The sequence below is a fragment of the Lactuca saligna genome, chromosome 8 (assembly GCF_052625555.1).
Source record: "Lactuca saligna cultivar CGN05327 chromosome 8, ASM5262555v1, whole genome shotgun sequence".
In the NCBI taxonomy this organism is placed as follows: domain Eukaryota; kingdom Viridiplantae; phylum Streptophyta; class Magnoliopsida; order Asterales; family Asteraceae; genus Lactuca; species Lactuca saligna.
In genome coordinates, this window is record NC_136424.1 from 204,585,106 (window position 1) to 204,607,776 (window position 22,671).

The 22,671-nt window shown below is 35.7% G+C and overlaps 1 protein-coding gene across 1 annotated transcript; it reads right to left on the reverse strand.

Moving 5' to 3' along the window:
• Positions 1-8,738: 8,738 nt before the first annotated feature.
• Positions 8,739-9,327, reverse strand: LOC145013391 (glutaredoxin-C9-like). Its single transcript, XM_078972183.1, has one exon. It carries the CDS (start codon positions 9,265-9,267, stop codon positions 8,842-8,844), a length of 426 nt encoding a protein of 141 aa, XP_078828309.1. The 5' UTR covers positions 9,268-9,327; the 3' UTR covers positions 8,739-8,841.
• Between the last annotated feature and the right edge of the window lie 13,344 nt (positions 9,328-22,671).

The window sequence follows — 22,671 nt, forward strand, 5'->3', positions numbered from 1 at the left end:
GATACTGGTTGCCATGGGGATGAAGTCCAACTATGTTTTCTATGCGAGAATGTAGGGTAAGAGAATAATTATTAGACGAACTATCTAGATAATTATTTAGAAAACCTTCATTAGTTACATCGCTATTTGTGAAGTGCATACCGGTTATGTGTAATCTAAACAGGATAGACTTTCGAATAAGTGACCTTAACTCCGTATTCACATAGAATAGGGGCAAAGTAAAATTTTCATAGATTCTAAGTCTATAACATCCTAATTACATATAGCCTTAGTGTGTCCACTTAGCAACTATCAACTTAGTAATGAAGATCCCGTTTTAGTTCTCAAGTATAAAGTACTTATAGTAACACCAAATACTCCTATAGTATTTTAATTTTAATGTTATGTTCTATTGTTCTCATTGTGGTAGGGTTGGTAAGATTTTAGACTTGTTGCAACCACGCAATTAAACTTAGGCACATGCTAGTCAACCCTCGGATAATATAGGTGATCAGGCTATATCTTCCCAGTTTTGACCATATATCTCTAAGCCCACTTGTGTTGTCCAACAATCGTAATTCTTTTGTATTGTCCTGGTGACACTGATTTTAGTATGAATGCAAACTAGTATACTTAAGTAAATATTTTAATATTTAAAGTATAGACTCTTTGTCAGAGTGTTTTAATCCCTTATGTATTTATAGTTAGTATATCTTTTATTGCTTGATATACTTAATTCACTATAAACAATGCTCTGATACCAATCTGTCACACCCCAAAACCAAGAACGGCAGAAACGTTCTGGGGTGGAGGACGTCATGTACAGTATCACAACAATGAAAAGTAGTAAACAAGCAACAACATCATCCATTGCATTAATAATATAATTTTAATACAAGTGTGTTCTGTCAAATTTTGATAAACACTAAAGCATAAATCATAATGAAAGATGAGTCTTGAATGAGCTCCATCTTCCTTTCTCCTTGCATCGGTACCTATCTATAGATGACCTGAGGATACAAGTAATTTTGAAAGCGAGTATCAGCATTGAAGCTGGTGAAATCATAAGTATTTTAGTGTCTTAATTTGTATGTAAGAAATTGTTTGTAAATGAATTGTGAGTATAGAAAAATGTAGATGGACTGTAAGTATAAAAATGTTTGTAAAACAACTGTAAACGTTTGAAAAACCCTAGAAATCCCTATGATTCCTACTTTATATAAAGGTGTCTTCTACCAAGACTTAATTGTTCTAAATTTTCGTTTCTTGTAAAAGTGTGTAATTTTCCCAAGTGTAACTATCATTATCAAAATATAGTTTTTACATTAAATGTTTAAGTGAAATGATCACTAAATATATGAAAAGGGGAAATTAATGTAGTAATGTAGTGTTGTATTATAAGAACTACTGTTGTACTAACTACCTTAAACCGGATTTATATTAAGGTATTATGTGATTAATTGCACTATATTATTGACTGGTAACAACGACATACGAATGGTCGTAAAACGGAATGACGTTTGGCACCTGCAGACCTGCAGGTTCAGTTGTAGCTAGCAGCAAGGTGTAGGATAGTCAATCCAGTATAGATCTATACGCAAACTCACGCTCTCCCTCCAAGAGAATTCAGGCTACAACTTGGGCCATGACATTTTAGGCATGCTCCTATACAGTGGATCACAATTGTTAACGTATTAATGTATATGTAATATCATGTTACTTGTTCTAGTATCGTTGTATATGTTCTCTTCCTAGTATAGTTGTATATGTTCTTCTCTAGTATAGTTGTATATGTTCTTCTCTAGTAAGTTTTGACTCATGAATGAACTGACTCATAGTATGATATTGTGTTCTAGTAATTGTTCTAGTATCTTCCTAAACTACCCCTATGGTAGTTTACTAGTAATCTAACTGGTACGTATGGACATGGATGTATACCCTTGCTACCCAAGGTATTGAATGAACTGGAAGAACCTTTATGACTATATATGTACACATGATATATAACTAATATTTAAACGACCTTCGGACGGGTACCCGATATCCCACCAGACCACATCTCAAGCGCGAAAAGGAAATAGGGTGGATAGCCTTCCTAAGTCTTTTAAACATTACTCATATAAATATACATATATAGGCATGCAATTTATAACATAAAAGCATAAAGTAAGTTTTGTAAAACCTTTGAACATAATTATTATCTTAAGAAAAGATCGACTTGATGTCAATCTATAATACGGTTTGAAAGCATGGGTTTGATAAAACAGTTTAAAGTATAAAAGAACATTTGTTTGAAACACAATTGTAAATGAGTTTGAAATGAAGCGTAGAGAGTAAAGTGTCCAACTTAAAAAGGAATTTTAATCATATAAAATGTTTATGAAAATCATTCGAAGGAAAACTGTTTAGTAAAATGGCTAATGAGTAGCCAATCATTTGAATGTTGCTTACTAATCACATATGATTGATATAGTAACTAGCATAATTCTAATTGTATCCCCCCCCCCCCCCCCATAAAACATTTAAAAACAGTTAAAACATTGATTAAGGGGTATGAACTCACCTGCAGTAAGTGACTGGAATTGAACGGACTGTTATCGTAAGGAAAGATCAGACAAGTGCTTGGTGTAAAGTGAAGACTTTAGACACACACAATGATCCTAATTACATATGAAGACATATTTATATAAATAATTAGTGATTAAAATACTAATTATACAAGTATAAGCATTTTAATGCGAGGAAAACGCTTTTGGTCAAGTGTTAGGAAGCAAATGGGTTGCAACAAAGGAGTGCAAGACCTCTAATGGGAGTTTATAGTCAAATGACCATATGATTTGGAGTTTATGGCCCAGGGGAGTAAACTCCTGGCCGTAAACTCTTAACAAGGTCCCTAAATGAAGCCTATCATTTATACAACTAGTTTGGTGAATTGTTTCAAGGCTAAATCAAGTGTTTGGGCTTCCTATTAACTCCTTTGAGGAGTTTACGGCCCTGGGACCATATCCCATGGAGATTACAGCTGTAATCTCCTTTGGGGGAAAGTTTATGGTGCTTTCAAGTCCATATATTATCAAGGAATGCATCAAGGAAATTGTCCAAGGCTTTAGGGGGATTTATTGCACCATTTGGCACCTTTTACAGGAGTTCATGGCCCTGGAACATCTTGGGCCATGAACACCCTTTCCCTGGTGTTTTAATGGTGTTTTTTTGCTCCAAACACACTAGGGTACTTGTCCTAATTTGTCTCTTGGATTAAGGAAGATTTTCTACGCATTTTGACACCTAAACATGGAGTTCACGGCCCAAGAATCTCCTTGGCTGTGAACTCACTTTCATCATTGATTTTAATTGCTTTTGGTGTCCTAAACATGCAATGGTGGGTTCTAGTTCGAGTTCTAAAGCTTTGAGGGTCATTGGGACTCTTTAGGCACTTAAAATGGAATTTACTCCCCAAGTGTTCTTGGGCGGTAAACTCCCAAATCTTGGGGTCTTGATCCGAGTTTGATGTTTTCTAGTCATATACACCCTAGCATACAAGCCTAAGGTGGTTACAATTCACGGGGAAAGGACTAGGTAGCATTTAAGCCACCTATAGGAGTTTACTCTCCAAGGAACGTTCTTGGGCGGTAAACTCCCGAATCTAGTTGTTTTGTTATTAAATTGATGTTTCTAAACAAAATCTAAGCTATATAACATAACTAGATCGAAGTACTCACAATTTGGGATAAAAACCCGAAGATCCGTGAGAGAGAATTTTGACTTTTCTCTAAATGGAATGTAACTAATGAGCCAATTTGGTTCAGAATTCTATTTATAGTCCTTAGATATTTTTGGCAGAAAATATTTTTATTCCTGAAACGAACTCTAATGTCCTAGAGTATCGGAATAACAGTGTTGCACAAAACCCTCGTGCATCCACTCTCCTAATATCTCCTTAAGTGTAAAATCCTAAAAACTGCCAAACTTATACTCGAAGTCTGACTTTTCGTTGTAACTGTTCTACATCTATTGGCTTCAAATGGTTTGTACAGAATGGAAATTTCGGGTTGTCACAATTCCAACCCTTTATCCTTTTGGAGTTGGACAATGCGCTTCTTGTTGACATGTCCAAGATGACAGTGCCACAAGCATGCTTTGTCTAAACCGTTAGACGAATCAATATGCAACACACTATTTCCTAAATTATCTACAACCATCACAGTTTTATATACACAATCACAAGGCAATGCTTCAAAATAAAATACACGATTATAATAAGCATTAATAGATCCATTCTCATTATTAAAAGAATATCTAAAACCTTGTCTATACAAACCATGAAAAAATAATATTCCTCGTCATTTCTAACGAGTAGCAACAATTGTTCAAGTCTAAACATAATCCACTACTAAGCTTTAAAGAATAAACTCTGATCTTGGTAACAGGTAACGATCTTATATTGCCTATTATCAAGTTCATCTTCCCAAGCTCCACATTCCTACTTTCTCTTAGTCCCTGCAAGTCAGAGCAAATGTGAAAACCATATCATGTATCAAGGACCCAAGAATTAGAATGCGATGAATTTTTAGACAAAATAGGGTAAATACCTGCCGAGGTAGGCTTGATCTTGCCATCCTTAATGTCCTACAGGTACTTGGGGCAACTTCTCTTCCAATGCCCCTTGTCTTGGCAGTAGAAGCACGTTGCATCCTTTGGATCTGAGGCAGGGTGATCAGAATTGGTTTTTCCTTTGGGTCCACTACTAGAAGACCCATCATGAGACTTTCCCTTCTAATTTTGCTTTGAGGGAGCTTTCCTCTTTTTCCCCTTCCCTTGTCCAATAGCCATGATTGGAGCAACAGTACTAGGAGGAGTAGATTTAATAGCTTTTCCTTTCAATCCATTTTCAGTAGTTCTCAGCATGCCTTGAAGTTTACTCAAGGTGACTTCCTCTTTGCTCAAATGATAAGTCATTTTGAACTGATCATAGCAAAAAAAGTGCAAGACTATGTCAATAGCCATCTCCTCGACGAAGTTCATGTTCAGCTTGCGTCGATCCACATATCTTTGCATGCGTTACAGGTGGTTCGTGATGGACTCTCCGTCCTTCATCTTGGTGGTAATGAGTGACCTGACTATCTCAGACCTTTCTTGACGTGCTCTTTAATGGTACTTCTCCGTCAAGTCCTTGCATATCTCGTAAGGCCAATAGTCCTCATAGAACCGTTGTAGCTCGGGAGTCATAGTGGCTACCATAATACAAGACACTTTGGTAGCATCCTTGTACTGAGCCCTATACTCAACTATTTCTTCAGGAGTAGCTTGTGAATCATCTATCTCATTCAGCTCTTTGTCGAGGACGTATTTCTTTTCCTCGAACCGCAAGGCCATTCTGATATTACGAATCCAATCATTGAAATTGGACCCATTGAATGTCACCTTGGCACAGATGCTCAAGAGCGAGAAACTGTTGGAGGAGTTGTTGGAGGAACCGAAAGCGTTGTTTGAGGTAGACATCTGCAAAAGAAGAAGGACAAGTTTTAATTAGATAACGAATCCTTAATATAACACCCAAAATGAAATATTAAGGCTAGGACCCAAAAGAGTAATTCACAATTCATAAGAGGGATGCCGTAATCCAATTGTAAATTATTTGAAGGTATGTAAATGACGATTTACCAATTCTACCATGAAAACGAAATTTTAAATGAATTAGTTTTGAATGAAATGAAATTCCTAGATCTTTTGAGATTCATTGAACTATACAATGACATTTTTAATCTTGATTATACACTTTAAATTTGTGATTAGGATACTGAGGATCACAAACAAGGTGTGAATAACCATGCAAATTAGCTTGATACTCTCGATGTCATTTACCACCTAATCAATGTGTTGGTTAACCACACACACTCAATTGATCACTGATAATTTATGAGTTACCCATTGCCACCCTTTGTTAGTCTAAGCTAGTGTGCTGGTTAACCACACACGCTCCACTAATGACTTGACAAAGTGCAATTTCATGGATTAGCATCAAATTCACATTTTCCTAAAGTAACTAAGATTAAGAATTTATAGAAACATTTAGTTACTTTATATTCATCATTATACTTATTAATGAGAGATTATTGACATATACTACCCGTTAGACTAACGACCCTCCACCAAGGAAGCGGTGGATGAGAGTAGACACTCATTCAACCACCATTTTATAGGCAGTTTCCTTATACCCCCTTATAGACCGACTTCATAAATGAGGCCTACTAATGGCAAGACTGACTTTCTTATACATATATATATATATATATATATATATATATATATATATATATATATATATATATATATATATATATATAAATTAAACTTTTAATCTTATAATAGTATAAGGGTGTATTTTAACTTTTAAAGTACTAGGGTTCTAGAATTTAAGATTTCAAAATTAAACTGTTAATTAAATTTTAATTTCCGAAACCAAATAGGTACTTTTAAAACTTTTTAAAATTACTAGATCAAATTCTAAATAATTAAATTCATTTCTCTTATTGGCCATTTTTCAATTAAAATATCTCTTGATTTAATATCAAGAGAATCCCAATTTTTAGGGTCAAAAATATCTATAGATTCATTTAAATTAGTATTTTCTTCATTTATATTAGTATCATGTTCATTTAAATTAATATTTTCTTCATTCAAATTATTATCATGTTCATTTAAATTAATGTTTTCTTCATTAACACTAGCAACATTTTCATTTAAGTTAGTATCATGTTCATTCAAATTAATATTTTCTTCATTAGAATTCATTGGTTTTAAAAATTTAACCATAGACCCTTTCTCTTTTTGTAAATAAGCCTCAACAATTTTTCGTTTTTTTCGTTTTTCACTACCGGATAAGTGTTTTTTATAAAACATTTTATGATTGACAAATGACAATAAAGTAAAAAATACTTTAAGAAAAGAATACACCTGGGGTAGATACGCAGGTCTTCTTTTTATACTTTATTACTAGGTATGAGACCCATGTATTACATGGGTTTAATTAAAAAAATAAAAAATTTTAACAATTTGAAAAGTTTGAATTTATAAAAAAATGGAAAAAAAATTGAATTATTAAAATTATTGAAACTTTAATGTATTTAATACATTACATATATAAACATGTTCTAATAAATACCTTACATATATATATATATATATTACCTTACATATTAAATGTGAAATTTTAATTTAATAAAATGAAAAATACAATAAAATGACAAGTGGAAAATAGAAAATTTTAAAAATTCTAGAAAATGTCATGTGTCCAAATGAAAGAGAAGATGACATGTGGCAAAAAAACATTCATTTATTATAGTAGATTACCTTACATACTAAATGTGAAATTTTAATTTAATAAAATGAAAAATATAATAAAATGAAAAGTGGAAAATAGAAAATTTTAAAAATTCTAGAAAATATAATGTGTCCAAATGAAGGAGAAGATGACATGTGGCAAAAAAAACTTTCATTTATTATAGTAGATTACATTATATATTAAATGTGAAATTTTAATTTAATAAAATGAAAAACACAATAAAATGACAAGTGAAAAATAAAAAAATTTAAAAAATTCTAGAAAATGTCATGTGTCCAAATGAAGGAGAAGATGACATGTGGTAAAAAAAACATTCATTTATTATAGTAGATTTAATTTAATAAAATGAAAAGTGGGAAATAGAAAATTTTAAAAATTCTAGAAAATATCATGTGTCCAAATGAAGAGAAGATGACATGTGGCAAAAAAGCCTTCATTTATTATAGTAGATTACGTTACATATTAAATGTGAAATTTTAATTTAATAAAATGAAAATTATAATAAAATGACAAGTGAAAAATAGAAAATTTAAAAAATTCTAAAAAATGTCATGTGTCCAAATGAAGGAGAAGATGACGTGTGGCAAAAAAATCTTCATTTATTATAGTAGATTACCTTACATATTAAATGTGAAATTTTAATTTAATAAAATGAAAAATACAATAAAATGACAAGTAGAAAATAGAAAATTTAAATAATTCTAGAAAATACTATGTATCCAAATGAAAAAAAAGATGATATGTGGCAAAAAAACATTTATTTATTATAGTAGATTATTATTTCAAATTATAAATTAATGATAGGCAAAACAGAAAAGATATAAAAAAGGGTTCGGTACACTTTATATGGACAAAATGATTGGGATTGCAATTTATTAAAACCATAAGGATCTAACCTATCAACTTTTATACTTACTGACCCAAACTACGAATTTGACCAAACTATAGGGACAAAAACTATAATTTACTCTAACTTCTTTATAGGTAGAACGGTCAAAAGAGACCCGTTGTTTTCTTGTTTTCCTCCGGAACTTAGCTGGTGCCACGATTAACACACCTAAGCTTCATCGGAAATTATGTTCACATATGGTAAGGGTGCCAAATCACACTTATGGAGTGGAGACTTACACGAATATACCAAGAAGTCTTATCATGGCATGTATTACATGCATGAATTATTGTACTTTGCATTTTTTTTCTTACCATCTTATAAGCCGTACGTCGTGCATTATCATATGTACTGACACTGACCAATATACGTACGCTTAAAAAATTCCTAATTGAAGCCAAAGTATTCCCTAATTTAAGTCAAACTACACTTTCATTGCATTATGTTTATGTGTATAAAGATCATGTACTTAATACCGAAAATTTCAACACCGGCAATCCAAAAAAAAAAAAAAAAAAAAAAAAAAAAAAAAAAAAAAAGAAAATCAACATTCGCTAAATTAATTACATAAAAAAAAATAAAAAAAATAAAAAAAAAAAAAACAAATCTAACAAAACTTAAGTCGACAAAATCAAAGCCATAAAGCACCGGCTTGTTTAAGCACGGGGATCAATTCACCGGTGATATGCGTCGCCATCACCCGATCTAACCCACCGAACATCCGTCCACCGATAAACACCGCCGGAAACTGCAAACTCCGGCTATCCTTACCGTCGTTTTCCGCCTCGATCATCTCAAGTTCCTTCACGACATCATTCTCCTCCCCTTCATCAAACTCAAACACGCTAGGATTCACACCGTGGCCGTTAAGCAACCGCTTCACGACATGACTCATACAGCATCCACGACGAGCCAAGACGATGACGGCGTTTTCCGACACGGCGTCTCTGACAGCGCCTTTTGCAGATCCGTGAAATTGGGTGGTCAGGTGGTGGTTTAACGGCTGAGATAGGCCGGAGTGAATCGTCCATGGTTTGTAAGGGATTGCTTGTTGCATTTTGATTTTTGAAGTGGTGTGGGTGGTGTGGTGTTGTGTGGGGTTTGGATTTGGTGCGAGAGGGATTTATAGGAGAAATAGAGAGGGTTGCGTTTTGGGTGACTTGAAAGGGTCAGGCGTCAACGGCAGTTACGCGTTACAAAAGTATAGAGGTGACGAAAGGATAACGTCATATGAATTGCATTTTTCTAATTGTAATTTGTAATTTTGTTGGGGCATCCCACGTTTTACGTACCCCACTCTTGACATCATCACCGTCCTCTTCTTCAAACCCCCTTTTGGCTCTCTCCCATTCTTGTATCATATATATGCGGCCTCTTGTTTTCAAATATATTTAAATCTTGCTTACATCATTTTTTTTTTTTTTAATTTTAGGTATCGTTTAAACGACAAATGACAATATTTTATTATAATTATTATCTATTACTATAATTATAATATAATTAAAATTAAATTAAATCAAAATCAAAAAAATACTTATATCCTAAGATCAAGAAACCCATGACCCAAAATGCTTCATAACCCTTCATGGTCTTGTCGTCGTTCCACAAAGTATCATAATTAGGAACCCTTTTGAGTGAAGCACACTATTGAAAATAGTGGTACATAATTCCATCATGTTACAAATCTTATTTTATCACCTCCGATATCGTTTCATAACCACCACTACTATCGAGAGGTTAATTTGAGGTTTGATTTCTTTTTACAAATGATTGAATTTCAATTTCTTCAAGTGTGAGGATGATTTACCTACGATGACTGGACTTTGCTTCACTATAGGTTTAATCAAAGGTTGATTTAGGTTGTTCACCACCACTGGAAACTGTGGCTCTAAAACTCTTATCCCAACCATCAATCACCGTCCATAAGTTTGATTGGAAACAAATAGTAGTTTATACTTGTTGGTGCGTAAATCTTGAATACTTATATGTGTGTAATATTAGTAAATTGTGGAAGAGTAAGAACATACAATTCGACAAATAAAATTTATTTTTATCTTTTTAGATTCTAGTTTATTGTTTAGATAACACTAAAATTCTATTTGAGCTCTATCTAAAACCATATATATAAACTCTTAGAGTTCTCTCTATAATAACAATTTTGTCTCACTCTAATGATTATATAAATCATTATATATATATATATATATATATATATATATATATATATATATATATATATATATATATATATATATATATATATATATATATATATATATATATAAAAGTTTAAGTAAGATCCCACCTAATTTTCTAATTTATCTAAAATCTCTATAAAAAAAATTTTAAAGCGACCTACATTAAAAAAAAACTTTAGGACCTACTTTACCCATAAAATCTTTGAATTTGTAGAAAGTTTTATATCAAAAAAATTAATGAACTATATCGTTTTTTAATTCTAGACTATATATATATATATATATATATATATATATATATATATATATATATATATATATATATATATATATATATATATATACACGGAAATCTCCAATAAAATCCTAAAATTTTAACCCGGTTTACGTTTTAGTCCTAAACTAATTTTTGTTTACGAAAAAGTCTTAAAAACCGGCAAAAGTATGCATTTTTACCCCTTTTGACCGGTTGGAAGCGGCAACAAATTAATTTGGGACCATTTCAAAAACTAATCTAAAATTTTTGGACTATTTCACAAAATGACCTAAAATATTGGGATTTTTTCTGCAAAAAAAAAAAATATTAGGACTTTTCTGCAAATAAAAACTTTATTATTATTATTATTACTATTATTATTATTATTATTATTATTATTATAAACAAGTATACTAATTTTTAAATTCATTATTATTAATATTTTTAATAATACATATAAATACACTTAAATAAAAATATATTAAAGAAATTATTTAAAGGTGAAGGTGGTGGTGATGGTAATGCTTTAAGCATTGAAATCACTGTTTGTATGTCCTCACTATATGTATGATCATTTCACATTTCTTATTATTGTTTTCAATTCAAAATATTAACACTTAACAATTTAAAAGAAGTTGCCTATTTGTAAAATTATGTATAAATAGTTTAAGATAAAATGATTTCTCACTTTGTATATAAAAATTCTCAAGGTAGAATGATTTCTTTTCAAATCCAACAGATCCACAATAAATATTAACATTGGTGGCCCATATCAAAATTCGAAAATATTAATTAAAATATCTTATATAATAGAAAGTAATGTGATTTATTTTGCTTTATCACACTATATCTGCTATGTTTCCAAAAAAACCACAAGGATAAAATAATGAAAAAGAGCAACACACATGTTGGTAATTCAAAAATACTTACACACAAGACATACACGCATATCACATGCTCACTATTTGTAAACAATTTGAAAAATCAGTAGCTTCTTTTAAATTGTTAAATGTTAATATTCTGAATTACAAACAATATTACCAAATGTGAAATGACCATATACAAAGTTAGAATATACAAAGAGATATTCATGATTTTAAAGCTTAAAGCATTACCATCCGCTCAACCTTCACATTTATAAAATATCTTTAATATTTTTTAATTTAAATGTATTTATATGTATTATTAATAATATTAATAATAACAAATTTAAAAAATAGTATACTTATTTATATTTTTAATATAATAATAATAAGGTTTTTGTTTGCAGAAAAACCCTAATATTTTTTGTTTTTGCGGAAAAGTCCCAATATTTTGGGTCTATTTATGAAATAGTCCTATATTAATTTGTTACCGATTCCAACCTGTCAAAAAGGGTCAAAATACAAACCTTTGCCGGTTTTTTGGACTTTTTCGTAAACAAAAATTAGTTTAGGACTAAAACATAAACCGGGCTAAAAGTTTACGACTTTGTTGGAGATTTCTCATATATATATATATATATATATATATATATATATATATATATATATATATATATATATATGTATATATATATATATATATATATATATATATATATATATATATAAGTTCCACAAGGAACCATGTTAGACCATAAAGAACCATTATTTTTTCAAGTTTTAGTTCTTATTATTTATTGAAAAATATTCTAAAAATATAGAAATTCATAACTTTTTATCTTCTTTCCATTGATAACAACTTTAATATATATATATTTTTTTTATCTGTTCAAATTCACATTATGAATATGTACTATAAATCATTAATTTTGTATAAATTCATTGTATGAATCAGAACAGATTCACTCTGTGAATCTGAACAGATTCACAATGTGAATCTTAACAGATTCATAGTGTGAAACTTAACAAATCAATTTTTTTTTATCAAAGTAGATAACAATGGATGTAGGATAAAAATTTATCAATATCAATATTTTTAGTTTTTTTCTGATGAAAAATTTGCTTTAAAAGTTGAAAAAAGATTGCTTCTTTGGTTTTAAGGTTTAAAATAGTTCTTTGTTGAAGAAATTATTTAAAGGTGAAGGTGGTGGTGATGGTAATGCTTTAAGCATTGAAATCACTGATTGTATGTCCTCACTATGTGTATGATCATTTCACATTTCTTATTATTGTTTTCAATTCAAAATATTAACACTTAACAATTTAAAAGAAGTTGTCTATTTGTAAAATTATGTATAAATAGTTTAAGATAAAATGATTTCTCACTTTGTGTATAAAAATTCTTAAAGTAGAATGATTTCTTTTCAAATCCAACAGATCCACAATAAATATTTACACTGGTGGCCCATATCAAAATTCGAAAATATTAATTAAAATATCTTATATAATAGAAAGTAATATGATTTATTTTGCTTTATCACACTATATCTGCTATGTTTCCAAAAAAACCACAAGGATAAAATAATGAAAAAGAGCAACACACATGTTGGTAATTCAAAAATACTTACACACAAGACATACACGCATATCACATGCTCACTATTTGTAAACAATTTGAAAAATCAGTAGCTTCTTTTAAATTGTTAAATGTTAATATTTTGAATTACAAACAATATTACAAATGTGAAATGACCATATACAAAGTTAGAATATACAAAGAGATATTCATGATTTTAAAGCTTAAAGCATTACCATCCGCTCAACCTTCACATTTATAAAATATTTTTAATATTTTTTTAATTTAAATGTATTTATATGTATTATTAATAATATTAATAATAACAAATTTAAAAAATAGTATACTTATTTATATTTTTAATATAATAATAATAAGGTTTTTGTTTGCAGAAAAACCCTAATATTTTTTGTTTTTGCGGAAAAGTCTCAATATTTTGGGTCTATTTATGAAATAGTCCTATATTAATTTGTTACCGATTCCAACCTGTCAAAAAGGGTCAAAATACAAACCTTTGCCGGTTTTTTGGACTTTTTCGTAAACAAAAATTAGTTTAGGACTAAAACATAAACCGGGCTAAAATTTTAGGACTTTATTGGAGATTTCTCATATATATATATATATATATATATATATATATATATATATATATATATATATATATATATATATATATATATATATAAGTTCCACAAGGAACCATGTTAGACCATAAAGAACCATTATTTTTTCAAGTTTTAGTTCTTATTATTTATTGAAAAATATTCTAAAAATATAGAAATTCATAACTTTTTATCTTCTTTCCATTGATAACAACTTTAATATATATATATATTTTTTTTATCTGTTCAAATTCACATTATGAATATGTACTATAAATCATTAATTTTGTATAAATTCATTGTATGAATCAGAACAGATTCACTGTGTGAATCTGAACAGATTCACAATGTGAATCTCAACAGATTCATAGTGTGAAACTTAACAAATCAATTTTTTTTTATCAAAGTAGATAACAATGGATGTAGGATAAAAATTTATCAATATCAATATTTTTAGTTTTTTTCTGATTAAAAATTTGCTTTAAAAGTTGAAAAAAGATTGCTTCTTTGGTTTTAAGGTTTAAAATAGTTCTTTGTTGAACCCCCCCCCCCCCCCCCTCTCTCTCTCTCTCTCTCTCTCTATCTCTATATATATATATATATATATATATATATATATATATATATATATATATATATAGATGTTAGGTGCAATTTGTGCACCTTTTTGCACACCTTTTAGTCTCATTTCATGCATCTATTTAGCATAATTGTCTGTCATTTGTCTTGCATTTCATCATATTTCATGTTAGTCTCTAGAAGAAACTTATTTGCACATTTTCATGTCTTTTTGAGGTAAACCGGAGGTTGGAACGCACTTTGGGAGGTGTCGGGAAGCATTGGTGAAGATTTCAGGATGATCGGGCTAAGAATGAAAAAGTTGGAAAAATCAAGTTTGGATTCGGAGTAAAAGGGGTACACGAGTTGTGTTGGATTTACACTGCAAAATCAACACGGTCCTTTTTGACCAAAATGGGAGTTGTTGACCATGCTGAACACGGGTCGTGTCAGTTTTACTCTATGTCCAACACGGGCCGTGTTGACCAAAATGGGAGTTGTTGACCAAACTAACACGACCCGTGTTCAACATGGTCAACAACTCCCATTTTGGTCAACACGGCCCGTGTTGGACATAAAGTAAAACTGACACGGCCCGTGTTCAGCTTGGTTAACAGCTTCCATTTTGATTAACACAGCCCACGTTGATTTTGCAGTTTAAATCCAACACGACCTGTGTACCCTCTGACTCCGAATCCAAACTTGATTTTTCCAACTTTTTTGTTCTTCGCCCGATCATCCTGGAATCTTCACCAATGCTTCCCAGCACCTCCCAAAGCGTGTTCCAACCTCCGGTTTACCTGAAAAAGACATGAAAATGTGCAAATAAGGTTGTTCTAGAGACTAACATTAAATATGATGAAATGTAAGACAAATGAAGGACAATTATGCTAAATAGATGCATGAAATGGGACTAAAAGGTGTGCAAAAAGGTGCACAAATTGCACCTAACAAATCTCCCCAAGCTTAGACCTTTCTTGTCCCCAAGAAAGTACAAGAATCAGATAAAATAGGATGATTTCTAGATGGCAAAAAGAAACATAGAGCAAAAAGGGACAGAACGATCCTAAAGGCTAGGAATGAATGCATGCAATGAAAACCATGAAAAATGAAAAGAAAAATATGTACAGAAGCACTAAAGAAACAAAATGTATCAAAAACAAATTTAAAGCACAAGTAAATAATCTATATAAGTACGATCAGACTTTACATCAATATGGCTCCAATCATTAATACCTAGGAAATTGTCTTGCTTCCTTCCATGTATCACAGACTCCCAAAGTGAGGAAGACCCGAAACGGTGTAACCCAATAAACCAACTCTCGTTTTATTAAAACTTTATACCTTACTAAGCTTTATGGGCGAAAATAACATAGTCCAGATCTCATGTCCTTAGGACTAGATGGCCAATAATTAGAATCAACGCATCCTTAAGAACCCGTCACGGCGAATCAGCTTTTGCTGAAACAGCGAGCCAACCCGAAGGGGACCAGCTCCTATGCTTTCACTTTTTCGAGAGCCACAAGTATCATATCACATAGTTCTTCATTCGCCATTTGACTTTGAATTGGCTTTTGATTTGATTGAACTCTGAGTTGTACTTCGTTTTGAACTTGGATTCTTCAATCTTTATTTTTGGAATTTCTTGAGATTTCTTCGTTTTGGCACTTGAAATTCTGATTTGAGTGCTAGATATGACAGTTGTACCCTTCCTTCTTTCTTGACTGTGTGGATCTGATACTTAAGCTCTCTGTTACCATGGGGGTAACGCGTGTTGTAACACCCAGTTTCCAAGTATATTAATTTATGTTGTATTTCTTTAATTATGTGAGGTGACTCGACGAGTTGGTGCTTAGACTCATCGAGTCTGCTCGCGAATGGATGACGTGGTTAATGAAGGGACTCGACGAGTCAGGGGAGTGACTCGCCGAGTCAAAGCTGGCGAAAGAAACCCTAGTTTCTCGGGTTTGGGACCTATTTAAAGGCCCTTGTGGCCTTCATTTGCGGCTACCAGTCCATAGAGAGAAACCCTAGAGTGCTTGAGCATTTTAAGAGATAAAGGAAGCCATTCTTGAGCTTTGTGGTATTGTCTAGCAAGAAGAAGGAGGTCCTAGCCAAGAGGAAGCAAAGGAGATTGCTATTCTATGGATTTAAAGCTAAGATCATCGCATTTGAGGTAGTAATTCGACCCTTCTTCTGTTTTATGATGAATATATGGACTTAGGGTTTCTTGGGACCTTTGTTAGGTTTATTTGATGTCCAAATAGTCCCTTTCTGGTGATGAGGCTTTGGATCTGGATCCATAGAGGTCCAAAGAGTCGTACGCATCTAGCTTTATGAAGAACAATGGAGGTTATGACCTTGGGTTATGGTATTTGGGGCTAAATCATCATATATGGTCATATAGATGTTGCATGTGCATCAAGATAGAGACTTTACGTGATTAATGAGCTTGGGAGGTAAGATATAAGGATTTGAGGAATAGATCTGACCTCAGAAGGTTGTTTGAGGTTGTGCATGAAATGAACTCGCTGAGTCCATGAGCAGACTTGACGAGTCGGAGAGGGTTGTCCCATGACTCAGATCAGTGGATGACTCGCCAAGTTGGGTAAGTGACTCGGTGAGTCAGAAAGGATTCAAAGGAGTCAAGATCATGTATGGACTCGACGAGTCTATGCAAGACTCGACGAGTCTATGCAAGACTCGACGAGTCAGGTCAAAGGTTGATCGTTGACCAGGGTTGACTAGTGTTGACTTAATAGTGTTAGTCAAACTAAGTCAGGAAAGTATTAATTAGACATGTACTTATGATATAGGAGGACGACAGGTCGGGGAATCGAGCACGAGTGATTATCTGACATCAGCAAGGTGAGTCTTCTCACTATGCCATACCCAATGGGGTAATTATGAGTGACCGGAAGGTCTTATGTATATGATGTTTATGTGATGCATGTTAAATATGTGATATGTTATGATATGAGTATGATGATATGGACCAGAAGGTCAACAGAGTATGGGCCGGAAGGTCAACAGAGTTATGGGATGGAAATCCCCTGAGACACTTGGATCGGAAGATCCTATAGAGTTATGGCTTGGAAAGGCGTATGTGTTGTATGTGGTATTTTAGGGAACTCACTAAGATTTTATGCTTACAGTTGTGTGTTATGTGTTTCAGGTACCAGTGATGATCGCAGGAAGGCGCCGGCATGATCAGTACACACTTGTAGATGATATGTTTTTGAGATCTTGGGATATGGATTATGTATTGTGTTTTGTGGAAATATTGGATACATGATTTTGGAATGATTTGGAAATGAAATGTTTTTATTAAAAATTAAATGAAAATTTGTTCGAAATTTAACGGTGTTACAAATTGGTATCAAAGCCTTGGTTTGAGGGATTCGGATCCACCTTCAAGTGTATTTGAATTCAAATTGAGGATTTGAGATGCATGCTAGATTAGGCTAGGTATTCATATTAGGACTAGAGTGGCCTGATTTGTGATGCCTTAGCCTAGGAAGATTTTTGCTGTGATGGGATGCTTTAGAATGAGTAGGTAGCAGTGATGTGCTATGAGAGTCTACCGAAGGGTAGTTTATGTATGGAAAGAGATAGAGTACTTGTGAATTGGGATCCTTGGAGGGTGACTTGGGATGAATGCTGGTACGGTGTGGAAGGTAGTATTAGGCCCATACTACTGGAGACACCGGATCAGTGTACAGTCCAAGTAGGAATCCTTAGGGTACTAGGAATCAAGTGGGGTACGGTTATCGAGTGCGAGTATACTCGAGTGACTCCCTAATATTTTTATGTTGTATTTTAGAGACATCATGGTTAGGACGTGCCACAGACCAGAGACCAGCGAGAGAGGCGTGAGCGATGAGGAGCTCCGCCAGATGATTCATGAGGAGGTGGCTGCTGCCATCTGAGCTGAGATTCCAGAGATGTTCAGGTCTATTAAGACCACACTGATTGAGACCTTTGATGAGCGGTACACTGCTCTTACTGATGTTGCTGTTGCTGCGGCCACTACAGCTGTCGTTGCCGCCAGGCCACAGGGGGGTGACTCATTGTTGTACCGAAAGTTCAGCAACACGAAGCCACCAGAGTTTGACAGGACGCAGGACCCGATTGCTGCGATGGGATGGATATCTGACATTGAAGGATGCTTCTACACCTGTTTGTTTCTAGAGCATCTGAGGGTTCAGTTTGCGTTGAACCAACTTCACTTGGGAGCGAAGGATTGGTGATGTTTGTGACTGCGCATCTTAGTTCTATGGAGATTCCAGCGGTGACCTGGGAGAGGTTCACCACCCTGTTCAGAGAAGAGTACGTTCCCCCGATGGAAAGGGAACGGTTGGCTCAGGAGTTCTTGACCCTCAAGCAGGGTACTGAGTCAGTTACTATGATTACCAGGATGTTTCATGAGAGGGCAATGTTCTGCCCTAAACACGTGTCGACCGAGCAGGAACGTATGAGCCAATATATGAGCGTTCTGAGGAGAGACACTCGTGAGGTCGTGGCAAACTCATCATACCGGACATTTGCTGAGCTCCAGGAAAATGCCCGGAAGAGGGAGATAGAGCTGGAGACTCAAGCCAGGGAGGAGGTCGGGTATCAGAGCAGGGATCGCCGACCGGCACAGTCTCAGCCGACGGCCAAGCGGGGAAATCCCGCCGATTCAAGATCTGGGGGCCAGAAGGACCGCACTTGCGAGAGGTGCGGCAAGGGTCATGATGAGGTTTGTAGATCTGGTGCTTGCTAAAAGTGTGGCAAGGAGGGGCATATCGCCAAGGATTTCCCCAAGGGCTTCATGGTTTGCTTTCATTGCAACCAAACCGGACATCGGAAGGCCGAGTGTCCATAGTTAAGGGGGACAGCACAGGGGACGCTGCAGGGATCTGCCCCTGCTGTTATGCGAGCTATAGAGGGTCGGCTGGTGAAGGCTGAGGCACCGAAGGCGCGAGGGAGAGCGTTCCAGCTGACAGCGGAGGAGGTCCGTGCAGCACCCGACATCGTGGCTGGTATGTATTATGTTCATATTTATTTATGCTGTAATGAGTTCTTGTGTTTATATTATGTTATGCATAGGTACTTTTCTTGTGAATTTTGTACCTGCTTTAGTGTTATTTGACTCGGGTACGAGTCTGTCTTTTGTGTCATTAGCATTCAATAGGCACATCGGTATTCAGCGAGAGGTGATGAGTCAACCGTTGCGAGTTTCTATAGCTAACGAGCGGGCAATGTATGCCACAGATGTGATTCGGGGGTGTGTACTCGAGATCTTCGGCGTTGGGTTTCCGATAGATCTGGTCCCGATCGCGATGGGGGGGGGGGCGTATGTGTTATCGTGGGCATGGATTGGTTGAGCCGATTTGGGGAAGTAATAGACTGCGAGCAGCAGCTGGTGATGATCTGAGATCCTAGTGGGGGAGTGCTGACAGTTTATGGTGAGGGGACTCGTAGTGGGTCAGCATTCTGTTCGGCTGCCATGGCGAGGCAGAGTTTGCGGCAAGGCTGTAAGGGGTTCATAGCCTATATGATGGACACACGGTAGGCCTCAGGGAGACCAATTTTGTTTGGTGATCTCCCAATAGTGCGTGAGTTCCCAGACGTATTTCCCTAGGAGTTGTCGGGTGTGCCTCTAGAGAGGTAGGTGGAGTTTTGCATCGATTTGATTCCCGGGTCCGCGCCAATTGTTAAGGCGCCTTATCGCCTAGCATCGCCATAGATGCAGGAGTTATCCTCAGAGCTGCATGAGCTATTGGGGAAGGGGTTTATTCGTCCGAGCAGATCGCCTTGGGGAGCATCGATCCTCTTTGTTAAGAAGAAGGATGGTTCACACCGGATGTGTATTGATTATCGGGAGTTGAACAAGTTAATGGTTAAGAACCGTTATCCGTTGCTGAGGATTGATGACTTATTTGATCAGCTGCAGGGGGCATCTTGGTTCTCCAAGATTGATCTGAGGTCTAGATATCATCAGATGAGGGTGTGTGATGAGGATATCCAGAAGACGGCATTCAGGACGCATTATGGGCACTATGAGTTTGTGGTGATGCCTTTCGGGCTCACCAATGTGCCAACAGCATTCATGAATCTCATGAACAGAGTATGTAGGCCGATACTGGATCGATCGGTGATCGTGTTCATTGATGATATTCTGGTGTATTCTAGATCCCGGGAGTAGCATGAGGAACACTTGAGAGAGGTTCTTAAGGTGTTGAGATCGGAGAGGCTTTATGCCAAATTCTCCAAGTGTGATTTCTGGTTATGAGAGGTCCAGTTCCTAGGGCATCTCATTAATCAGGATGGGATATTGGTTGATCCATCCAAGATTGAGGTGGTGATGAGTTGGGAAGTGCCAAAGTTTGCTACCGAGATCAAGAGTTTTCTGGGGTTGGCTGGTTATTATCAAAGATTCAATCAGGATTTCTCCATAATTGTAGTGCCACTCACTAGGTTGACTCGGAGGGGTGTTTCCTTCTCATGGGGTCCAGAGCAGCAGACCTCGTTTGAGACCCTTCGCCATAAATTATGCGAAGCCCTGGTGTTATCCCATCCAGAGGGAGTTGATGATTTTGTGGTTTACTACGATGCATCGATATCTGGGTTAGGGGCAGTGCTTATGCAGAGGGGGGCATGCGATAGTGTATGCATCGAGGCAGCTGAAGCCTCATGAGGTGAGGTATCCCACTCATGACCTGGGTTAGGTGCCACTATCTGTATGGGATTCGGTGTACCATATACACGGACCACAAGAGTTTGAAGTATTTGATGGATCAGCCCAACTTGAACATGCGGAAGAGGAGATGGTTGGATGTGGTATAGGATTATGATCATGAGATCCTGTACCACCCGGTCAAGGCGAATGTAGTAGCTGATGCCCTGACTCGGAGGGCAGAGAGTCCCCCGATCCGAGGTATGTGTATGAGGATGACTGTGATGACTCCGGTGTTGGATGCCATCCGAGAGGCCCAAGCCGAGGCTGTAAGGCCGGATAATCGTAAGAAAGAGCGAGTGATTGGGCAAGTATCTAAGTTTGTGACTGATAGCCGAGGGCTTATGACATTTCAGGGTCGTATTTGGGTATCATTTATTGGTGGGGCATGTAGCATCTTGATGGAGGTTCTCGATCCATCCCGGGCCCACCAAGATGTATTTGGATCTGAAAAAGAGAGATTATTGGTCGTCATGCATGAAGAGGGATGTAGTGTGGGTTGTAGAGAGGTGCTTGACTTGTCGTCAGGTTAAGGCCGCGCACCAGCATCTGTATGGTAAGTTGCAGCCACTCGAGGTTCCCTAGTGGAAGTGGGAACAAATCTCCATGGATTTCATCACCAAGTTACCTAGAACCCCAAGGGGTGTCGATGCGATTTGGGTGATAGTGGATCGACTAACGAAGAGTGCCCACTTTCTTTCTATCAGTGAGAGCTCTTATGCGGAGAAGTTGGCGGAGATGTATGTGGGGGAGATAGTGTCTCAGCATGGGGTACCGATTTTGATTGTGTCGGATCAGGATGTACGTTTTACTTCCAGGTTCTAGAAGAAGTTTCATGAGGAGCTGGGTACGAGATTGCATTTCAGCACTGCCTATCACCCTTAGAACGATGGTCAGAGTGAGTGGACTATTCAGACTCTTGGGGATACGCTTTGTGCATGTGTATTGGATTTTGGAGGGAGTTGGGACACGTATCTGCCTTTGGTTGAGTTTTCCTATAACAACAGCCATCATTCGAGCATCGGTATGCCTCCTTTTGAGTTGTTATATGGGAGGAGGAGTCAGACTCCCATTTGCTGGGGAGAAGTAGGGCAGCGGGTGATGGGTAGCACATATATAGTGCTACAAACCACCGAGCAGATTCAGCAGGTCAGACAAAGGTTGTTGACAGCCCAGAGCCATCAGAAGAGTTATACAGATAGACGACGGTCAGAGCTCAAGTTTCAGGTGGGTGATTTCGTTCTCCTAAAAGTCTCACCTTGGAAAGGTTTCATTCAATTCAGGAAGAGAGGCAAGTTGGATCCTCGGTATATTGGTCCTTTCAGGGTGACCGCCAAGGTGGGCAGGGTAGCATATCGTTTGGAGCTACCTGCGGAGTTGAGTCAGATCCATGATACCTTCCACGTGTCTCAGTTGAGGAAGTGTATCGCCGATGAGTCAGCAGTGGTTCCATTAGAGTACATTCAAGTGGATGCGAGCCTGAACTATGTTGAGAGGCCGATCGCGATTCAGGATAGGAGGATCAAGGTTTTGAGAAACAAGGAGGTTTCATTGGTTCAGGTCCAGTGGCAACATCGGAAGCGGTCCGAGCTGACTAGGGAGCCGGAGTTAGAGATGCATGAGCAGTATCCAGAGTTATTTGCTGAGCGAGACTTCGAGGGCGAAGTCTGATTCTAGTGGGGGAGAA

Coding starts and splice junctions, on each gene's coding strand:
- LOC145013391 (XM_078972183.1), bottom strand. CDS start 9,267: ATGCAACAAGCAATCCCTTACAAACCATGGACGATTCACTCCGGCCTA.